This window comes from Pseudopodoces humilis, chromosome 7 (genome assembly GCF_049639895.1).
Source record: "Pseudopodoces humilis isolate 2021_Gansu_Grassland_sample_001 chromosome 7, ASM4963989v1, whole genome shotgun sequence".
Taxonomy (NCBI): domain Eukaryota; kingdom Metazoa; phylum Chordata; class Aves; order Passeriformes; family Paridae; genus Pseudopodoces; species Pseudopodoces humilis.
In genome coordinates, this window is record NC_142206.1 from 40,348,397 (window position 1) to 40,371,438 (window position 23,042).

A 23,042-nucleotide genomic window follows, 5' to 3' on the forward strand; every position below is an offset into this window, starting at 1 on the left:
CGTGGCCCCCGGGGCAGCCCGCGCCCTCCCCGGCTTCGCGGCGGGGCCGGGCGGGGAGGCCGGGCCGGGCCGGGGGCACCTCCCCGCGCGGCGGCCGCCAGTGAGCCCGGCCGGGGCCGGGCGGGGCGTGTGGGCAGGTGGTGCCGGCAGGGAGCCGTGTCGAGACGTGCCGTGTCGAGCCGTGCCGTGCGCGGCCCACGGTGCCGGCATGGTGTTGCAGGAGCCCGTCGGGGCACCGAATCTGTCGACTGCAGCGGGAGGGGTCGGTGATGCCGTCGCCGAGGTACGGCTGTCCCGGCTTCGCTGGGCCGTGCTGCTGCTCTTCAGCAGCTACTCCCTGTGCAACGCCTTCCAGTGGATCCAGTACGGCAGCATCAGCAACGTCTTCGTGAACTTCTACGACGTGAGCACCTTCGCCATCGACTGGCTTTCCATGAGCTACATGCTCATCTATATCCCCCTGCTCTTCCCCGTCGCCTGGCTGCTGGACAAGAGGGGCCTGCGCACCATCGCCCTGGCTGGCTCGGCCCTCAATGCCATGGGTGCCTGGGTGAAGCTGGGCAGCCTGAAGCCGCACCTCTTCCCCGTCACTGTCTTGGGACAGGTCATCTGTGGCCTGGCCCAGGTCTTCATCCTGGGCATGCCCTCACGCATCGCCTCGGTCTGGTTTGGCTCCCATGAGGTCTCCACCGCCTGCTCCATTGCGGTCTTTGGGAACCAGGTAATGGGCAGCTGCACCCTGGCTGGCCACGCGTGTGGGGCTGGCCGGAGCCCCGGAGTGCTAAGGCAGCAAAGCAGGGAGGGGTAAGAGATGCACATGGCCTGAAGGGCAGCCGCAGGGATAACACGAACTTACATGAAATTCCCTCTGGAAAATGCAGCTGGTATCTGCCATTGGTGTTAGCATGAGGGCTGATGGTGGTGGCAGAGACGAGTGGAACCTCCGTCTACAAAGTTTGGGGCAGGATGGGGGTTAGGTATGATTCTGGCTTTGAGAAGTCTGGCTCAGGCTCTTCTCCTGTGCCCTCCACTTCTCCTGTGTGTGAACCTCCAGTCCAGGGCTGTGATTCAGTAGAACTATGAATCGTCTGGGGGGAAAGCACAGTGCTGAGAAACTGCTTCAGGCAGAGTGTCCTTCTAATCTTGTATCTGCAGTTGCATCTGGACTTGACACTGCAATATCCTCTTTTGGCTGCCAACCAGATGGGAAAAAGGAGGTTAGCTGTCTGCTAAAAACATTGTCATTGGGCCTTGGAGGAAAAGGACTTTAGCACTTTCGTATCTCTTAAAAGTAGGCACAGAGTTTCCACAAGCAGTTGCTTTGAAAAAAAGAAAAGTTCCATCAGGCCAGTGTGAGGTCAGCTCCCTGAGCACTCTTGTATCAATGCAGGTCCCGGAGGCCAGTGACCCACACTTGCTCAAGCTGTGACTGTCTTTTATTGTAGCCAGAGGAGATAAAAATTTTTACACAGCTTTGAAAGGATAAGGGAAATATCTTCTTGACCCTTGCACCGGAACACCTGCTCACACCAGTTGAATGAAGTGAACAAGGCAATACTGATGCAATGGGGTATAAGTAAAGTGAGCCTGACTCTGCAGCCCTGACACAAAGGAGAAAGTGGAACCTGGCATTAGGTGCTGGGCTGGACCTGTGCCCCTTGCTTTGAGATGCAATGTACTCCTCTGCATGTGAGTCTGCTCCACCCTGGACTATTCAGCCTGTGAGTGGCTGCCATTCTGATTTGAATGGTTTTCAATTCAGGTAGCTTCTAATGCAGGCTGCTTCTTCCTGTGTTTCTGTATTTATTTAGATACTGCTGAGGCAAAAAGAGGTGAATGCTTGGAGATGGTATTTAAGGAATAGTAGTTTGCAGAGCACCACTAGGGAATTAAGGGGACCACTTTACACCTTTTGGAAAGAGAAAACATACTTATCTTTCCTTGAATGCATCTAAGCTTTCCTTTTTGCTCTTATCATCCCTTCTAGTGGGCTGGTTTTAATGTGTTTTTAAATGCATCTTTTGAGTGGAATGCATGTAACTTGGCATGAGCAAATAAGTAACTGAGCATTTTGCTGTCAAGACTTTTTAAAAATTATTCAGGTGGAGTTACTCAACAGTGTGCAGTAGAAATCCAAACAATGAGGCTGTCAGGCTGTGCTGTATGCCTGTGTGGAGTCATCATCATCCCAAAAGGAGTGGCTTAGTGTAAAGGTTGCAAAAAACAAACTTTGGCTACCCTTTTGGTGCTCCACACTGCTCTGGCAGTTGAACTGACGTGACAGTGAGACCTCAGTTCAGTACATAGTCTTTGCTGTGTAAGCCCAGACTTTCCTTTTAGAGAATCGGAGAAGTCAGAAATGGTAGTGACTAAAGACAGAGCATACTCCGTAGGGAAGACCTATTTATTCCCATAGTCAAACATAATCACAGTGAATGAAAACTAGCTATTTTCTTTACTGGTGAGGTTGGGCAGGAGGAAGAAATGGAGGCATACATTTTTCCTGACTTCAGTTAAAGACTATATTAGGGAGTGTTAGCAAAAGGTATAATACAGTGGCTTTGTAAGTGCAATATGGTAAATTATTCCATATGCTCGTTTCTCTACAACTGTATGGTTTTCCTTTCCTTGCTGTGCCACTTAGTTTAGTTATTATTTTTATTGAATACCAAGCACTGTTCTCCCTCTCCATTAAGAATTGTAAGCAACTGCATGAAGAAGCAGGGAAGCGTTACTGCTTCTTTGCTATACCTGCCCTCTTTCTGCTCTTGCTCTCTTGGCCCCAGGCTGCACTTCATCAGCGCTGTCCTGAGGAAAACCCTGTCTGCTGGCTCATCTTGGTGTGCCGGGGCCATGTTTGCTCAGGACATTGCCTCTGCTTGCTGACTGATGGTAACCTTCAAGTTTAAAGTTAGCCCTGAAGAGTAAATCATTGAATCAATCAGCCAAGGTATTAAATACCCTTTAAAAAAAACCAAACAATCCCTAGTAAGGTATCAGAATCTCCTCACTTATTTCTGGCAGTATGTTGGCTGTGCTATACGAAGTGTAAAAACAGGTTAGATTAAGCACTCTTGAATCAGTGCTGGCAAGCTTCTAGAAGAGTGTCAGCATCTTCAACATGTGGATATGATCACATTCTCTTGTTTACCTACTGCTTGTTTTCATCACATTTTACTTTTCTGCATTTTAACAGGAAGATGTGTAGGTGTTTTTCCATTTTTTTTCCTTGTCATGGAAGTTCATGTGTGGGGAGGTATAGAATGAAGCTTGAGTGTTGGATGCTTTGGCATTAATATATTAGTGTTATTGAAAAACCACTGGTTTCCCATTGTTTGAAAGACTAGGAAAAATCTAGATGGGGACTCTTCCTCATGCTGAAGATCTGGGGTAAAGAAGCAGAAGTGTTATGGAGAGTTCACTAATTTTCTTCATATGTATTTTAATATTGGAAGGAGTTTGTCATGCTTATGAAATACAACTGTCAGTAGTAGTGTGCCTGCTACATCAGCAGTGTTCCCTGTGGAACACCTCGGTGCTGGATATCTGTGTGAAGTCCCGCACACGAGGTTGACAGGAGAGAGTAGTCTGAGTAAGGCCATGCCGTTACCATTTTGTTGGATTGATTCCTCAGCTGTGTCCCTGCTTGGGACTGTGGCTCAGACCTGACAGGCTGCAGCAAACAGGCTTCTAAACTTCTGTGCTGGTGGCAGACAGTCCATCATTCTCCCTGGTGATGGGACTGAAGTGGGAAGAAACTCTCTCCTGAGATACTGGCATTTGCTTGCTGGAGCAGCAGGTCTCGCCTCTTCATTTAACACACTTGCTCTTCCGCAGCGTGGGGATAAGGATGCACGTGGTCCTTTGGCATGACAGAACTAACATGGTGGTGGGGGTGTTCAGGTTTCATGGCATTTTGAAATGTATAAGCTGGAGTCTTATGGCCAGGTGCCGGCTCTCTCCTGCAGCTGCCATGGTGCATGCTGAACTGCTATGCCTGGATTTTATGTATATCTCACTTACTAGTTTATCTCCCTGTTGTCACTTGATGGGCAAGGGGCATGGGCAGCATGGAGAGAAGTGTATAACTGTGTTTGTTGCACACAAAGAACATTTGTGGATTTGATTTGTATTCCTTTGCCACCAGTATTGGGTTTTTTGTTGATTGAGAGAGACCTTGTTCCTGTTTCTTGCTGTTTTGACAAAGAAACAAGCTGCTGATGGACTTGGGAGTAAGTAAGTATATGGGCCTGTTAAATGATCCTTTTGCAGTAATTTTACCTTTTTTTTTTTTTTTTTCCTTTAAGCAGGGCTTGAAAAAAGTGATGTGATTTGGGAGGAAAGAAAACTTCAGCCTCATATTAAGCTCTGCTTTAGGGGAAAAACCATGAACACCTTACAGATCTTAGGATCTGTCCCTGTTCTGATGTAGCTGCAATGTGACTTCAGAGATTTAGGGCTTCCAGAACAAAAACACCCTGAGGCTGAGGTTTTAGATGGTATCTGCAGCCTGCTAGGAATGCCAGTCTTGAGGTGATTAGGTGATGGCTTTTGAAATGGACAAACCTGGTGATAAGCTGTGAATGAAATTCAGGGAAATGGTCTCTGTCTCACTCCTGGTGGGTCTTTTCCTCTGTTTTGAACTGGGGGAAAAAGTCTGCCTGAGTGGCTGAGATGGATTTTGCCATGTAATTGGGTCCGCAATATCTGAATGGCCATTACATTTGAGCTGGTGATCCTACAGTGCTGTTTGTGCTGAGCATGTGCCATTGTTTGATGCCTCACTGATAACTGTACCTTTCTGTACCTTTTACCCTTCAGGGAAAGCAGCATCTTAAAGTCTAAGAAGCACTGTGGAAATGTATCATGTCCTGTGGATCCCTGTCTTCCAGTCTTTGAGTGGACTTCTAGATCTTCTTGGGCTGCTCTGTCTCTGATGGAGGATTCTCTTCCCTTCCAATGATTCCGTGTTAGAAATACAGACAGGTGGAGGTGATCTGTCTGACAGCTCTTCAGCTTGGCCCTGTATCTCTCAGAGTTTTAGCTATCAGAATGGAGAAGATTTTAGTGACAGTAGTTAATGGGTGACATTCTCCAGCCCTGTCTCCTTTCTCTCCCTGAAAAAAAAAAGGGCAGGGTGGATCATAGCACTTGGATCTCAAGGAGTGCTATGTGGCCAATTCTCCAAGATCCTGGACGTGGCTCAGTGTGGTAGGGCGTGCTGACCAAATAGCAATGTAGCTTTTGCAGGAATGCCCCAGTTTCTATAAATGGACATGATAGCCTGAAATTAACTTTTTTTACCCATTTCATCTGGTGCTCCCTTCCCAGACATACACCAAAGGCAGCTCCTCTTTCTCTCTCACAGAAGTTGACTTTTGGGATAAGTTCTACATGGGGGTTTAAATGAATGTCTGCAGCATTTATGATGGGAGGGCCTCCCCTACAGCAAGCACCTCAGCACTTGCTCTGCAGGATATCCACGACTGTCTGTGTGAGGTGACTGGAGTAGGTCCTTGACCAAAGTACATCCTCACTGAGGATTCCAATAGCAGCTGAAGTAGCTGTCAGAGCTGAAACCCCTGTGTTTTGTTCTCTTTCTTGTCTACTGCTGTTTTGCTGTGTTGCATTTCTTTCCCAGCAGACTGGGGGAAGGTGCATTCAAGGCTGACAGGCCCTGAATGACTTGCACAGGGGAATAGTCTTCACTGTACAGCATTGCATCATATTAAGTATTATGAGATGGTGCCACAGAAGCAGAAGTGATGTGGAAGGGAGTTTGCTTTTTTTTCAGATGAGCTTTGGTTGTGTAAGTGCAGTTTGGAAAAACAAAATGTCTCCCACATTAGTGGAAAGTAAAATAGAGCTTAAGCCCTGTCTTATCACAAGGCTCAATTACAATTTTTCGTTTCACAACTTATGTACTTCCTTATTTTTACTTAAAACACTGCAAGAAAGTTAGGTAAACTGTGCAAATATGTAAATTGGCTTCCTGGCTATCTGGATTTCAATAGGCTGTTCTAATTTTGCTGTCAGTGGTATGGAAGAAGCATATTCTGGACAGCAATTCATACAAAAGTTTTTCATACAAAAGTGTAGGAGCTGGTAGCTTCTGCTTAAACAGTGCCTCAGTTGGGTGTTTTCAATTCTCCTGTAGGCTTTTATATGGAAAGACAGCTGGGATCTGTGCTGATAGCAAAGTATTGGGAAGCCAATGTGCAATTGGGAGGCACAGGGTGTGAGAAGGGGATAGCTGCTCTCTGCAGGTTGTGATATATGAATTATAGGGTCAGAAGGTTCAGCTGCTCTTGTGAAATATCTTGGTTACATTACAGTTTGAAGGGCACCTGTAGTTAGAAAAGGGGGGAGGGCCTAGGACAGAGCTTTGATGCCCAGACAAGAGTAGAAGAGGACGCTGTGTTGCCCAAAGCTCTGGAACAGTTGTCTCCTCAAAGGGGTTCCCTGGGTGAATCCAGAGGAAATCTGGAGTGTATCCTTCTCACTCTCCAAAGTCTTGGCTTGGGAACTTGCTAAGACCATGTTGAAATCATTGTGTCTGAAAAACTTGTTGTGTTGGTATTTATCAAACATAGATCTTTTGATTGCTACATTTTCTGTCCACTTGGCCAAACCAGCAGGTCTTGGTGTTTCATGGGACTCCTGCTTGTGCTGAGCCTCCTAAAATTTAGCATCACTCTTCTCTTCCTCCATTCCTGATTTGAATATTTGGTAACAGACCATTTGGTATGTTTGTGTGCAAGTAGTGTGGATTTTCTGTTGACTTGTTCTTCTGAACTCCTGGATGAATGCTAGCAGGTCCTGATGCCTCTTAGAAGAAATTAATTTAAATAAATTGAGTAATATCTTCCATTCATAAAGCATCATGTCATGAATGATGGTCCAAGACCTCTTTCTTGAATGTTCTTCCACACTAATCATCTTTTGACCCTTCTGTCAGGTTTCCTGATTTTATTGTGTTTGTAGAGTTTTGACTTAGTTTGTAAAGATGTTCTGGTGCCTCTTTTGGCCTAATTATGGTTTTACTTTAGCTTAGTCCAGCTTGCTGTCATTTTTCTTTGCTTGAAGGAATAATGTCCAGTTTTAGGGCTGGATGGTTTATGTTCTTGTTGGTATTTGTTTGTTTGTTTGTTTTGTATTTTTGTTTTTTACTTGTGGTTCCTTTATTTTAAAATATGTTGCTAATATTCTCTAGGCTTACAGTGAGCCTCTGATTCAGTGTCTTTGAACAATCTTAATGCCACTTGCAAGCATTTGATTTCTTAGGCTTTACTTCTTCATTTCCATTTAAGACACTTCTTTTCTTTTAGACAGCTTCCTCTTGTGAGTTATATATTGCTCTAGTGTTTTGGAGAGTGTTTCCTTTTTTTATTGCTGCTGCAAGGAAGCTGCATTTCAGTCCAGTGCAGAACCATTCTGTAATATTGATCATAGTCACACTGTGCTGTTCTGGGTCTAAATCACAAATTCTGCTGCCTCCTATAAGTTTTCCTCAGAAAAGAGTATTTATGGAATCCAAAAATGCAGTCTCTGCATCATCCCTGTCATGACGCTTATTTGGCTTGCAAGGGCATTGTCAAAATTTCTTACTGTTGTATATTTTTGCTTTTGCAGCATATTTCTCTCTGTCTTTTAACATTTTAATTGACCTTCTGGATTTGGTGGTCCCCTCTGTAAACATTTGTACCTACTTATGGAATTTTACAGGGCTTCTATGTTCCTGTTGCTGACTTGTAGTTTTCTTTGAGGTGGAGGTCCACTCCTGCACTCTTCCACTGATTATTCATTTACAATTTTTATGCTGATACACCACTGGTTATCTTCCTTCAGGAGACTCTTAGCAGCTAACCTTAGACATGTAATTTTCTATTTCAAGACTTTGGGTACATTTATACCATCTTAACTACTTGCTCTTGGATTTGTTGCCTGTTCTTGTGCTTGAATATTGAATATGATGTTATTGTGACTGGTCCTTGGCAGAATTCAGGTAGGAAATACATTCCTTCTATCCTTTACTAATCTCTAAAGAGTAAGTAATCTGAACAGTGCAGTCTGCTGTAGTTGTTGACTTTCTTGGTAGTGTGTTTAAAAATTACCCCAAAGCCTTTTTAAAATAAAGTGCCAGCAGCCTGATCTCCTGGAGAGATCCTCAAGGGATCAGGGCAGTGCTGGATATTTTGGGTGAGAGGATTCTGAGTGATGTATCAAAATTTGAGAACAATCTTATCTATATAGGTACTGGAGACCTGTCTGCCTGTATGAAGGTTGGAGATGCAAATGAAATAAGAGAGTCCATTATGATGCATTATGACTGATGGTGTCTGTAAGGAGGGTAGCACAGACTTTTGCAGAACTAGCCTTATTTCTACATTCCTTTCTTTTCCCTGATATGCGAGGTGTGGAGAAGAGAGAGAAGTTATTTTTCCCTTTCTAAGGCATCTTCTAAATTTTCTGGTTAATTGGTTACCGTGTTTCTGTGGTCTGATGGTAATGTGTGCACTGACCTGCTGAGAACCAGGCAAAAAATCTCATTGTGAAAGGTAAAGTATATGCAGTGTAATAGTCATCATGTTGAGAGCTTGTCTTCTTTGCTAAAAATAGTATGAAAAATCCAGTCCATGAGTGTTGTTCAGGAAATCTTCAGTTTTAGTCAAGTGAAGGGGCCTCATCGTCACAGAATTATTAGCATGAGTTGCTCTGAAATATAAAATGTAGCTCCTGTTGCTATGATTTTTTTGTCCATTCTGCTGCCTGGTTCTTATCAAAGGTATAATGAACTCCTAATGGATAAAAGTTGCTTCTTTTTTGGAGGTGGGGAGAGAAGAGAAAGGACAAAACATCCATTTATGGTTAGAAAAGTTGTTCAGGAAAATTCTTCTGAAAAGGCAGCAAGTAGTTCAAGAAACCTGTGTGAGTCCATGACCCATTTGGTAAGTGATGACTGTGGAACCTCCCAGAAAAAGATTTCTAAACAATTTGCAACACAGACTCTCAATACTTTCTCTGTTGCGTATATCAGATAAGCCATTTTTCAGGAAGGAGCAGCTGGAGGGAGACTGGGACAGATTGAATCTCAAGACTGTGGTCTTGCAGACATTTATGTCAGAGGTCAGAATAAAGTGTGGATCTCTCCTCTCCTGTTGTTTTGCTGCTGTTCAGCAGCTCATGTGGCTAGCATGTGATTGCAGAGAGAAGGAAGCCAAGAAGTACCTAGCACAGGAATCCAGCGTAGTTCTTCCAAGAATGAAACAGTGGTAAGGCAAAGAGTCAGTTTCCAGTAAGGTAAGTTTTGTAAACCATAGGTGGGAATGGGTGGAGGCTGGATACATGGAAGACCTGATATATGAGATTCAATAGGACTCTTCCCTCAAACGGAAAGGAGCAATGTTGAGAATTTCTTCTTCAGAGGTTAAATCTTTAGAAATGCTCTGGAGATAGGAGTGAAGCCCAGGCTGTCTGTGTCCTGGTCTGACCAGGCACATGAGAGGCATAGGCCTGCATTTGGCCACAAAGAGGGCAAAATAAATGTGCTGCGGAGACAAGCAGGCTTCTGCCCTCTACCAGTGATCTCTGTGAGCTTCTGTGTTTAATGCCATTACCTTTTCTGTGCAAATACAGGCTTGTGTAGGGAAGGGGAGGCATGCAATTTGATGGAGATTAGAGCTTGAGCAACATGATAGTTGTCCTCACTGTAGACAGTGGGCAATGCAGAGGAGGAGAGCCAGCCTGACTTGTAATGATGAGAAGTTGGGCAAAGGCCATATATGAACAAAACTGAGCTCTGGCAAGTTTAGTCCTGTCAGAATCTGTCTGTGGCATGTGGGTGTTAGGAAGGTTTATCCTCCCTAGTGGTCTTTCAAGTTTCTTCCTAAACTTTTTCATTCCTTGACTTGATATCTGGGATGGCACAGCTTGGGTTTATCTTCAGTCTATCTAACCAAACCTCAAATGTTCCTATTCTTGACAGTGCCTTGAACTGGTGGGGCACATGTGTAATCTCTTGGTGGCTCTTCTCACTAGCTCCCTGTGATGTCTGAGCACCAAGAATAAATTTAGTGTAGATATCTGTTGCTGATCCTGACCCAGGATATTCCAAGTCCCAGTGGAGGGCACTGTTCAACACAGGAGAAGTTTGACCAGACATGGTTGAAAGTCACTTGTTTTTAAGCTAAATAGGGTGCCTGAGGGTAGCAGATAGCTCAGTTTGAATCCTAAGCATTCTTGCTGTCTCAAAAATACACCAGTTGAATGGAGGAGTAGGGATTTTGTGGACAGTTTTCTGGGGCTGGAGGGCACAAGCTGATTTTTAGCCTAACTACCAAATATGGCAACTGAAATATATTTGTTCTGAGATCTGTCTTGACCAGTAAGTCAGTCTTCCAGAATGAGTCTGTCAGCATCCCAGAAACACAGAGACGTGTCACAGAAAGCATGCAATAAGCACAAGGAGGTTTTGCTAGAAGACAGCCCAGGAAAGTTGTCCAAGCTCATGCCTGGGTTACAGGGCTCTTGGGTCTTCTGCTCTGTGCTGACATGCTTCCATGAGGTTTATGGGCTGCACAGAACTTGTCTTCCTTAGTCCTTGCTTTCTGTACACTTCAAAGCAGTTTATCCAGGGACAGTTGACGAGCTCCATTACTAAAACAACCTCGACATCTAGGATGCGTGCCATCAGCACTTCCCTTGCTTTCAAACTTGATGCTTTTCTAGGTTCCCTAGAAAAGGGAACCTAGGTGGTCATAGGGTGAGCCTTGTCTTAGGAGGCTACTCATTTGAAACTGTATCAAAATTGGCTGAGCCAGATTAATACCTCAGTTACATGGAGTGGTCAGGTGCCTTGGCCCTTGTACTTAAGTGGTTGGAACACAAATTGGTTCAACTCATTAACCCAGCAAATACTGTGGTTGGTTTTGATGGTCTTGTTTTCTGCCATTTTTAATGAGTAAAATTGGATTCCCAGGTGAACAGGCCAGCTCAAGAGCACGGGCAAGGTAAGGAATGGGATGCATGTGTGAACAGGAACATATATTTGTGGGGGAGGTCAGGGCAGGCAAGACCACCACTTTGATGGAGCCAGGTATTCATTCTGCTCAATTCTGTTGTAAAACTTTGCTTTGAATATCCTGACAGTTGTAAATGCAGTGGGGAAACCTCTCTTATGGCCCAATTGCAATGAGTATCTGACTTTTATCTCTTAATTTTTGGGTGGTAAAGAAGATTTTCATCTTGGTTGTGAAATTTGGTTAGGCTCAGTTGAGTCTGTACTGAGCTGTAGGGTGGTGGCACTGTTCTGGTTTCATGTCATGCCTCTGTTTATCCTCTCTCTCCTCAGCTTGGCATTGCTGCAGGCTTTCTGATCCCTCCAGTTCTGATTCCTAATGTGGATGATGTGGAGAAGCTGGCCCACCACATCAGCATCATGTTCTTTATGACTGCAGGTGTGGCATCAGCTCTGTTCATCCTGGTCATCATAGGTAAGGAGGTGGGAGTGTGCACATGAAACCAGATGGGACTGAGATCAGCTAATGTGTGACGGGGGCCTGTGTGCCAGGAAATGGGTGGGCAGGCCATCTGGGGATGTGTCTTACCATGCAGGTGACAGGGTCATGCAATATCGTATCTTGCTGCTTCAAACCGTTGATGAACAGCACATGTAGAAGGGAGGTTGTAAGCAAGCCTGCCAAATTGTTAGTTTGGTCCATTGCCTGCCTAATAAATTCCAGGCATAAGTAAGTCCTTTAAAAACCAACAGAAATCTTGCAAGTTTCATAGTCATCTTCCCTGCAAACAGAGTACTGGGCCTTGGGTTATGTCTGGGACCTGACTACCTCTGGAGAGTAGAAAGAGGCAGATTATACTGCATCACAGGAACAACCTGTTCCCAGTTATGAGTGGAGAGAATAAAGCATGAAGGACAATAGCAGGACACAAGAGGTGCAATTTCCCTGCTTAACACATGAAGCCAAAGCCAGATCTTTAGCATGAAAGACTGGCACGCTCACTGGAAAGCTGAGTTTAGTTGCTGAGTTCCATCCAATTTTTTTGATAGGCTCCTCTTGCCAGTTTGTTCATGTTGCTGGTGGCTGAATCAGATGTAGACTTCAAATAATGTGGGGCAGGGAATAGACAAGGTGCAAAAATGCCTGTCTAGCACCTGACACAGCAGTATTGCTTGTGACTGGGATTTCTGGATGCTACTTTAATGCTAGTAAGGGGCAGCAGATGGCTTGGCCTGAAATAAAACCTGGCAAAGGTTATTGTTCCTGGGCACTGGCCACTGCAGAGCACTAGGCCACCTTTGTCAATTGACTTGTCCAGTTCAGCTTTGTCATTTGTAAATCCACGTAACACTTTTGCACCTGGCTGGTCATCGTTCTAGAGACAAAGACATTAATAGTCCTGAGAACTCTTTTGGTGTTGCTGGACACTGCATACACAAAAAACTAATTGAAGGCAAGATGTTTCCCTTGGGAAGGTGTCAGGAGTTACTGTTGGAAGAGAGCTGTTCTTTCCTGTTCCTGGGTAAGTTCATGCATGGAGATCAAAGCTTAAGGAAAATGGTGTGTTTTGTACACTTGGTTCTACCAGCCCCCCTGACATCCCTCAAGTGGCAGTGTGTGCTCAGGCCCCTCAACTGCACCATTACAAACAGATGTACTTTGTGTCTGGTTTCAGTCTTCAAGGAGAAGCCCCCGAACCCTCCAAGCCAAGCTCAGGCCTCGATCCAATCAAGACCGGCTGCAGAGTATTCCTACGTGCAATCAATCCTCTGCCTGCTCCGCAATGCCAACTTTTTGCTGCTCATGGCCACTTATGGTAAAGTTTGGCCTTTCTTCTTGTGCAGTTATCATGACTTCTCCCTCTCTCTCTCTGCTCTGCTGAGGCAGTAACTGGCTTGAGTTGTTTTAGGGGAATATAAAGATAGCTCCCCTGTGCTGCCACAGACCAGGAATCCTTATAGCCCAGTACTCTTCAGCAGTGGTTAGCAGCAAATGCAACGGGAAAGAATGAAAGGAAGGCAAGCACACACACACAGAGGGTGATACGCCCCTACAACTGTTCGCCCAGTCTTTGACTGTTTGCTGTTCAGGGGATTTCCTTATCTGTTCTTTTTTTTCTAGTCATTTAGTTAATTGCATCACGATCTAAGTGCTTACATAAGAAATACATGGAAGTGTCTGAGTGCAAGTCACAGAAATGAGTGAAAGTCATTTCCGAAGGCAAGGATATGAATATGACTGCCAGGCATCTCTGTAGAGGTCATGTGGAGTATGCAGATGTGCAGACTTTGTCAGCTTCCTAGGCAGTCCCTGTGAAGCAATTGGAAGGAAGGACTGGAGAACATCTTATGCCATCTGTTCTTGCATGCTGAATTTGCTGCTTGCTTCTCATCAGCAGTCTCAGTCTATTTGTTTGAGGGCAGTGCGATGTGTTGAATCTATTCCCTGATGCTGAATTGGCATATAGGAAAGTTTTTTCTTACTAGCTGAAAGACCATTGTGGTCTGTGCCTGGCTGCATAATAGAGTATACTGTAGCCAGCTAGTCTGTGGGTAGTTTTGCCCTCATTCTTCCTACCAGCTTGCTATGGAAGCTTCTCAGTGGGATAGTTAAATATTGCTGGAAGTTCTGCACATTTTGCCAGTAATTGTATCTGAAAGACCTTGTGGATGAGTAGGCAGGTTGGACAGAGTCAGATGGTGTACTTTGTACTTGCTGAGGATGCTAATGGTCTTTGGAGTTGTTGGAATCTCTGCTCCCTTCCTTCTCAGTGCAGTAGACTTCTAGAAATGTCCCTCTCAGATTGCTCTTAAACTCTCCTGGTTTCCATTGCAGCTGCTGGGTTTGGCTATTTTTTTTTTCCATATTACATAATGCCCTCTCAGAAAGTGAAGACACAAAAACCTGTCATGCAACTGTCTGAAGTTGGATTGTATCATCTGCTCAGTTCACACCCTTCAGGAAAAGGGATGAGGAAAGCATTTGCTCTAATAGGCACAAACAAGTCCTAGAGGAGAGAGGAGGGCTCTCAGTTCAAAGAGCATGTTTAGAATCTGACCTTCCTGTGAGAAGTCTTCTCTGGCAGTCACAGTGTGCAAAATCTGTTCAGTGGCTCATAATTAATTTTCTCTTGCTTCTGGTCTGTGCATTTATTCTGTTCCTCTCTGTGTCAGCCTCATGCCAATCTCCAGCATGACTTGAGATGGTGACTGTTACTCAGAGAGGGAACTGTGCTGTGAAACTTTTTTTTTTTAGCGTGTCTGGGTTTAAAATGGTGACAGTTTTTCCTACTCAAGTCAAAAGCTATATTGGCCAAGATTTAAGACATCTGCATCCACATGAGTACAATTGAGTCATCCTGTCTACCTAACACAAAGATATCTGCAGCCTGTTGGCTTTTGTGTTAGCATTACATGTGTCAGGGGAGGAGGGGCAAACCTGCTGCTTGTTCATCTCTGCGGGCTGGAGAAAGAATGGGGATCCTTCCACAATGCCAGGTTACAACAGGTCTGTAGACTTCTTAGTTCTTGGTATTACCAGCAGATTACTTTCTTGTGGCAGGACTTGGAGTGCTGGAAACAGTGGTGTCACTGCTGCTATGTCAGTGCTAGTGAACTGCTTTCCAGGAAAGCTCTCAGAGAACCTTTTCCCCAAGGCTGCTGACATTGCTTCCATAAAACTGAGGCATAACATGGAATGGACATTAAGGAATTCCAAGTCTGTGGGGGTGGGCTTTGCACTGGAAGGCACATTGCTAGTGGGAGGCAGTAGGCAGGAAAAGGATGTGAGATTCTGGGAAAGGCTGGTAGAACGGGAGTCATGAGACAGTCGTAAAGAATCAGCATTTGGAATGGTGATGGGGCAGTGAGGAGGAGGCAGGGCAGTAAGAACTGCATAAAGAACCATTGTTGGGGAGAATTACAAGGGTGGACAAGGGAGAGACCAAGGATTTGGCATGTAGGTAATAGGCTGCCTACCTGTGGGAGACCTGGGTTCTAGTCTGAGGCTTAATAAGTGCTCCTTTTGGAGCTCTAGGCAATAAACTTCCCCGTTCTGGCCTCTATAACATAGAGGAGACACTGAGGTATCAAAAAACGTTATTCTACATTACAAGCAAACCATAGTAACTAGCTAAAGAATTGGGTTGTGCTGGACTTTCAGATGTCCTGCTTCCAGCTACTAGTTCTGGTTTCCCTCATCTGGGTGGGCAAATGGCCACTTTTCTGTTGGAAACAACCATCAACTGCTTTATGGACATTCAAACAGCTGTAATTCTCGAAGAAGCTTCGCTGAGCAACTGTGACACATGAAGTGCCTACAACTTTTCTCAGCCCTCACATATGCAAATTTGACACATTGTCTTGATTCTTAGAATGTTTTGCCTGACTCTGGTGCCAAGTGTTGCTGCCAACTCTTAGTTTCTGCCCAGCTTGGGAGCAGGGGCCATTCTCTGTCTTGGGAATCACATGGATTACAGAGCTGCTGTAAAGTATACTGTAAAGTAAAATAAAAATTACTGGCAGTATTAGGTACCAGAGCAGCATCTGACTGTCTTCACAAGGCTGCTGTCCTCTTGGCTGGGTGAGAAATAGAGGTGCACAAATGAGTAGTTAATGTTTATGCCCGGCTTTGAAGTGAAGAAGCAGTACTGTGCTGATCTGCCATACTCCCATGTCCTTGCACTGCAGCTTGCGGTGTCACCTAGTGAGCGTGGTGCTCCAGAGGTGGCGATAGGATGAAGCTGATTTAGGGTGTGTTAGCTGTTTTGCCTTAGCCAAGTGTTGCAAAGAGACAGCTTTCTAGGCTGAAGGGCGCCTCCTTGCTGTGAGATCTCCAGTTGTTTCCCCCATCCTTGGCGGCTGTCCCTGCTGGAGTTTCCAGCCTTCCTAAGTAACTCTTGGTAAGGATTGGATAGATTCTCTCCTGCCTAATGAGCATGTCACTCAACTTACTAGCCTCTCCTGTAACCTTCTGACATGTGATTTTGAAGCAGGAAGCATTGACACAGGCAGTATTTGGGATCACTTGCATAAGAGTCTTCATCTGTGGAGTGAGCTGTGGAGTGAGCTTTGCTTAATCATAGAATGGTTTGGGTTAGAAGGGCTCTTAAAGGTCATCTAGTTCTAACCCCCATGCCATGTTCAGGGACACTTCCCCTAGACCTGGTCACTCAGAGCCCAGTCCAGCCTGGCCTTAAACACTTCCATCTACACCTTTGGGCAACCTTTTCAAGTGTTCCACCACTCTCACAGTAATGTTGCCAGAGATGGTGTGTGAAGGAAGTGTGATGCACCTTCCAGCTGCCAAACTTGTGGCTCCTCACAGTGCTGTGTACTAGAACAGCTATCCAGTGTTCAATGGAAGACTGGGCTAGGTGCAGGATTGCTGACTACTTAAGGGGAACTAGGGGACTTCAGGCTCAGGAGAGCTCAGGGCTTTGTTCCCTCTGTCAGAGCTTTGCCTGCTAGACTGCACTTCTAGACTGTATCCTGTGTTAGTTTCTGCTTTTAGCTGAGGCTTAGAGAGGAAAAGTAGGAAGGGGGAACTTGACATGTATCTGTTTTGTCAGGATTTCAGGCATCTGTGCCAGACTTTTTAAACCCATGGCTCCTTTTGGAGCCTGTAGACGTGTGAGCTGCAGTGGTGAAATCTGTCCCTTTCCCTCCACCCATCAGAATCACTGAAGCCTTGAAGAGAAACCTACTGCAAATGTAAATGACTTTCTGAGAAGAAAGTTATGCTGACTGTTACAGACCTCATCCACCTGGGGCAGGTTTTTCAGTATCATCCACAGTGAGAGTGTAGCCGTTGCAGTACTGCTGGTCCAGTGCACATGTGTATGTTCTTGCCTGCTGAACAAAGCTGTCATTTGAGAAGGCATTTAACCAACGAGAATTGCATGTAAGATGGAACAGAGTGTCTGAATAGGGCTTGACCAGTATCACCCCAAAAGTTTCATTCTCACCTTGGCTGATACTGAGAAACCTTCACCAAGTGGTTGATCCTTGTGACAGTTAATGTAAGTTCTCTTTCAGAAATGCAGTTACTTTCACAGGCTTTTTCAGGCCTCAGTGATATCTTTTAAAATGCAAGACTTTTCCCATACAGACACACAGCCCAGGTGCCTGAGGGTAGTGTTGTCTGTGCTTCATCAATAAGCTTCTACTTGTCTTCGGGCATTTCTTGGCTTGGAGAGAATGTTATTTACTGGTTGCTAGTAGGGAGAATGCTGACAGGCTCTTCTCTGGGGGGAAAACACACAGGTCAATGACACTGTTGTTAATTGAATCTCAGGTCCTTGTGCAGGGTGTGATGCTGAGGCAGATGCTTTTCTAGTATCCTGACTTGGCTGGGGGCAGAGGAGAAAATTGCAGTGCTAAAGATGGATCCGGCTGTGAGAGAGGGTTGAGACCCTGTTAAGGAATTGTGAGACCTTTCAGTACCAGAAATGTGCACAGCCCTTCCTCTAGCTGCTTAGGTAAGAACCATCCTGAAACTGCAGGGTTCTTCCTCCTGCATGCTGAGGCCTGAATGTTGGTCTGCATTTCTTTCAGTAACCTATGTTGAACCAGTCTGGCTCATTCTCCTGAGATTCTGCAGCCTTGTTCTGGGCTGATGGTCCCAAAGATTTCTCTCTCTGCATTTCTACCCTTTCACAACCCAACAGGAAAGTAGCAGACTCTGAATGTGCTACATTTTTATCCCCTTCTCAGGTCTGAATGTAGGTTGTTTCTACGCCTTGTCCACTCTGCTGAACCGCATGGTGATCCATCACTACCCAGTAAGTGCATACAACCCTCATGGCCCTCTCTGATGCTTGCTGCTCTCTGGCACTGGCTGCCAAAGCGGAATCTGTGAGAAAGGCAACGTCACAGCAGTCCTGGCTGGCTCTTGCACAAGTTGGCTGTTCCTTTTTTCGTTTACACCACCCCATGCAAAAGCTGGTGAGCTCTAGAAAAGACAGCTCCTTTGCACCTTAAATAAAAGCATTTACTTCTGAGAAAATCTTCCAGCAATTTCCTCTCCTTGTTTCTGACTGTAATTTCTACTGGGACATCAGTCCTAGGAGGCTGCCTATGCTCATGCTCTGGTGGCAGAAGGGTGGAGTGCCTCAGTACCTGAGCTATTGTACAGCATACTGCTGGTGCTGCATGCCACAGATCTCCTTTCTGTGCTGCCTTATAGTGAGTCCCAATATTTCCTAGTCAATCTGGCCCAAATCCTAACAGCAAGGTTCATAGAGTTTCTGCTCACACTGGCCAGTGCACACCTTTTTCTCAGGGCTGGATCAGACACAATTGCCAGACCACTTTTTTTTTTTATGGACCAGAAAGCACTGGCTCATAGTGGGCCCAAAAGTGTTCCTGTAAAGGCTAGTTCTGGTTAGTGTGTTACCAGCAAAAAATATGTATGAAGACTAACTTTGGTGTCTCTTCCTCTCTGGGTTTTCTGCACTTTGCTTTTTTGTTGGATATGACTTAGCTCCTGCCTTTGTGTGTATATGTCTTACCACAGGGGGAGGAGGTGAATGCTGGCAGGATTGGACTCACCATTATACTGTCGGGGATGGTTGGGGCTCTGATCTCCGGCATCTGGTTGGACAAAACCAAAACCTACAAGTAAGTGCCTTGTTTGCCTCTGTGCCCTGGCAACTGTGCTCTTCCTCTATACTGTGCAAGGAACAACCCTGTGCAGTTGCAAGTTGGCAGTCTAGAGACTGAATCATTGGAAAGATTTGTTGGGAAAAAAATAGGGTACTTCAAAACCCAGTTAGTCTAAAGTGAAGTTTGGAGGTGTGCATTAGCTGGCACTAGGCTCATACAAGATCTGGTGTCGGTGGTCCCTAGGGAGGCTTACAGAAAAGATGAGATGGCCCAGTAACTGCTTTGTCAGTGATGAGAGAGTTCTTGGCACAAGCAGAATCAAGACTGTACCAGACCATTTCTCAGCCCTTACAAACCAGCCTCTGTGAATTTTTGTCCAGCTTAATGAAAGGCACATTGAATCCAGTGCCCAGAGGCATTGTGTTGATGGTGTGTTGTTGTGTTTAGGGCAGGCATAAGGGTTATTTGGGTTACGGGTGGATGATTGTGTGTTTGTTGCCTGGTGAGTTGTGAAGGCAGATCTGGCCAAGCATCTTGCCATCTGAAAAGGGACAGTTAAGAGTCTTTGCTTGTCCTACAGTTCCCAGTCTTCAGGAATTTGGATCTCGCTGAAACACCTCTGTAGGCTATCTCAGAGGATAGAAAGAGACTCTTCTGTCTTATACTGGGCTTGAACCATCTTTTTGGCTTCTTTGGTGGCTTTGAGAACTGTGCTATAACCTGTTGTCTGAGCAGGTTGGGTGAGAGGGGGCTTTACTGGTAATGTGCTGGTAATGACTTGAAAGCAATTTTAGAGTTTTATTTTTTGCAGAAGCTTTTAATCTGTGGGAGTCCTACTGCCATTAACCTACCTCATATCTTTAGCCAGATACACACATTCTCATTGTACACAGATTAATCTGGATAGCTGTGAGCTTGCAACTTCTGAAGTGGCCTCTGGCTGTAGCTCCCTGTAAAGTACAGGGATCAGAAACAGAATGTTGGCTTCTCTAATATGAAAGATTGGTAGGTGAGGATCCTGGGACCGGCAGGTTGTTTGTTGCTGTGTCTAGATGGTTGTGTGGCACTGAGTAGTTCTCATATGGGAGTCCTGGGAAATAGAAATACAACTGTTAGAACTGCACTGCTAACCATGCAACATGACTTGTGTATCTTTCCAGCCCAGGGCTAGTGGTAAGGTAGCCTCAACTGGCACCTCTAAACTGTATGATCTTCCTGGTTTTCTGTAAGTGAGGTTAGGTTGCAGCATGGAGGCTTGAAGAGCTTTGTGACTCACCATGCAGAGCTGGGACTTGAAACATGGTAGAATGGGAAAGAGATGAATGTAAGAATCCTGTATTTGTTCCATGTACCCTCCTTCCTTGGAGGATCACACAGGTAAGCAGAGCTGGCTAACAGTGCAGAAAAATTAGGACTATGTCATCCATGAAGTTCATCCTACAAACCCCAGGGGCTATTGGGAGATAGTTTTAGTCTTAGGTGAGGAAAAATGCTGCTAAGAATTTGTTCTCCATTACAGCCTACAAAATGGATTTCTGTGAAACTAGCACATTTTTTTTCCAAGTGCTACATAGTCTTTATTTAGCCCCATTTAAAAGTCTATTTAAAAAAACTGTCAAGATGCCAGATGTTCTAGGTGGGTACCCTCCCCCTTCCCTCTGTTGCTGAGATAGTGTCAAGAATAAAATGGTAAGCACATGAAAATCAGGAAGGAAAGATATCAAATCCTTTTTTTAGTCAGCTTGGAGAGAGAGGGAAGCAAATGAATGGGATCCAGCTGTGATTGAGGGGAGCAGGGGAAGATTAATAACAGAAGGAATTGCAGAGCTCTACACGCATGTTTGATCTTTACTGTATCATCAGCAGTTCCTTGAAAGGGTGAGGCTGTGCTAAGTCAGGCTTTCCCCATCTGTCATGCTCGGGCACCAAATGGCCTTACACTCTTGCTTTTATTTGGCAGGCAAGTCCCTGCAGCAGCCCCTGCACTGTTCTTGTTTTTGGAATAGCAGGTGCAAATTTGGTCCATTCAAATAAATACATGAATTATGTAGTCAGAAGTGAGCAGTGCAAGAACTGGGGTTGGCTTTGGTGGTATGGCTTGATGAGAACAGCCCATCTCTTTGAATCATAGAATCAGGAGAAGACCCTTAAAGTTTTGACATCAAGCTCCTGGCTCAGAGGACGAATGAGGTTGTGACAACTGGAGACTGCTTGGTGCATTGGTATTTGTAGGGTAGTCTGGCTCAGAATGAGGTGTTTGAGGACTGAATTAATCATCACTTCTCTTTGGCTATGCTTTTCTTTCAAGTGCCGTCTTCACATGGCCTCAGGTCAAGCTGGTTGCAGTCAGCACTCTCCACTTTCATTGCCACATTTCTAAAAGGCAAGATGTCAGAAATATCCATCTCTCCATTGACTAGGCAGAAGACCCCAAATGGTGTTTTAGGTCTGTACAGATGCAAAGTACAAAAATTTGGGGGAAAGAGAAAAGATAATGGAGGATGGAACACCTGGGTCTTTTCCACTGAAAGGGGAGTGCTCTCTCAGCCTAGCCTGACCTGCAACTTGGGCCTTCTTATTGTAGCCCTTTTTATGCAAGGTTAGTCCTTGTGTAGTGGATATGTCTTCACCCTGTCCTGCCATATATCTTATACAAATAATTAACCAAGACTGTCCTTTCTTCTGAACTTCATACAGGAAGAAAGTAGCATAAAACTGAATGCCACAGGATAAGGGCATGGTGAAAACCAAATCAGTCTTCTCCAATTTGTCCCTTTCTCCAGCATCTGACACCTCCATGTCTTCAGCAATGAGATCTTCTGGGAGCATGGGAACAAGGCCTTTGGTCAGGCTTTTGTGCAACCTGGAATGTGCTGTCTTCATGGCAAAGCCTGTGGAAGCCATCTGTCATTCCTGTGTCTGTACAGCAGAGCATGCTGGAGCTGCACACAACATCCCTGTGAGCAGCTAAAACTTTTGTATATGTCTGTACCCCTCATGCCACCTCCTCCTCCTAGCTTGTTCATTTGTTGCCTCAGATGTTGATTGACTCTAGTGTTTTTGCAGCTGCAATCCCCTCTGAGTCTTGTCCTGTCACTTTTGCTTTCCTCATCCAAGTGACCTTGTGAGACAAGGCTGGGCTGGGCCATATCCATTCCTTACTCAGAGGCTTCTTCTAGAGTTGACCGAACAGCAGGAGATGTGTTCTTCATTCCAGCCCTGTTCCCTGCTGGTGCTGGCCCTGTCTGGCTTTTTTCCCCCAAGGTGTCTTTTTTCTCACAGTCCCTTGTGCAAGCTCTTTAATCTGCCTCTTCAGAAGGTTTGGGAATGTGACTGGGAGGGCAGATGAATGTCAGGGCTGGTTAGGTTCATCTAAGTGACAGGTGTGTCAGGTCCTTCACAGGCCTCCCTCTGGCTCTGCCACACAGACTTGGCACTGGTGCCTTCATAGCAATGTTTCTACATGGGTGTGGTGGGCTTCCTTTCCGCACCCCAGAGCACTGAGGGTTAACCTCAGTTTTTCTAAGGTAGTATGGCAGGATGCCTAATTTCCAGCCTGTACTCATTGCACTAATCAGCCTGTTAAGTAGACAGTCTCTGTTCCCTGTACCAGACAATGAAAATTGTCAGTCCCTGTAGAGGTGTCATGGGAGTAGGTTGCTAGAAACACCAGAATGCAGTGCTCATGTGCTCTGTGAATCTGCTTCTCCTCCTTTGTGCTTTTCTCGCTCCCATGAGATTTATGGCTATGATAAGAGGCTTATTAAGCTAAAACTGGGTATGTTTCCATGCCCCAGTGCCCCTAGGGCCACAGAATATTCTTGTCCTCTGGTGAACAGGGTGTCAAAGGCCACTTCCTGAGAACACCCTGCCTCTGTGTCTTTCCCCAGGAGTTTTTGTTTCACTGTGCACCAGTGTCTACCAGTATCTCAGTTAAACCCTCTTCAAAATTTTGTGTCTTTCTTGGACTGCTGAGCACTAAATCACCTTTTTCTTGTCATCAGTGGTATGAGTGTCTCTGCTGGCAGTGACTAAACTTCCAAGGGCTTCAGCCACCTCTTGGAGGCCTGCACAGTATTTTAGCACTGACTGCTATGTCGTTTGGAGACTTCTGTTTATGGAAGTTGCTCCCAGTTCAAACTTCCAACTGTCCAAACCAGGTCAAACTGGTTCATGTAGCCCAAGTACACTACTGTAATTCCAGCTTTGACCTCCTTTCCTAATAATCTCTTTCCTCCATGGCTGCTTGTCAAGGCAAGGGAGGCATAACAACTTATGGGACCTGAGGAACCTGTATTGAGCAGAAAAAGGCTTTTACTTGCATCTCTTTCACTCTCTGGGGCTGCTCTCTGTCTCTTCAGTCACTCTTTCAGCTCTTCTTCTGCAGCTTCCAGGCTCTGTGCAGCTCTCTGCAACAGAT

General features: G+C 45.4%; 1 protein-coding gene across 1 annotated transcript in view; it reads left to right on the forward strand.

The window, feature by feature from the left end:
• Window positions 1-179: 179 nt before the first annotated feature.
• The window catches only part of FLVCR2 (FLVCR choline and putative heme transporter 2), a 33,540-nt gene continuing 10,677 nt past the window's right edge, over window positions 180-23,042 (forward strand). The window contains exons 1-5 of the mRNA XM_014249735.2: window positions 180-721; window positions 11,351-11,492; window positions 12,694-12,834; window positions 17,732-17,799; window positions 18,534-18,637. Of these exons, the coding sequence (XP_014105210.2) occupies window positions 209-721; window positions 11,351-11,492; window positions 12,694-12,834; window positions 17,732-17,799; window positions 18,534-18,637 (968 nt within the window). The 5' untranslated portion in view covers window positions 180-208. The remainder of the gene's footprint in view (window positions 722-11,350; window positions 11,493-12,693; window positions 12,835-17,731; window positions 17,800-18,533; window positions 18,638-23,042) is intronic.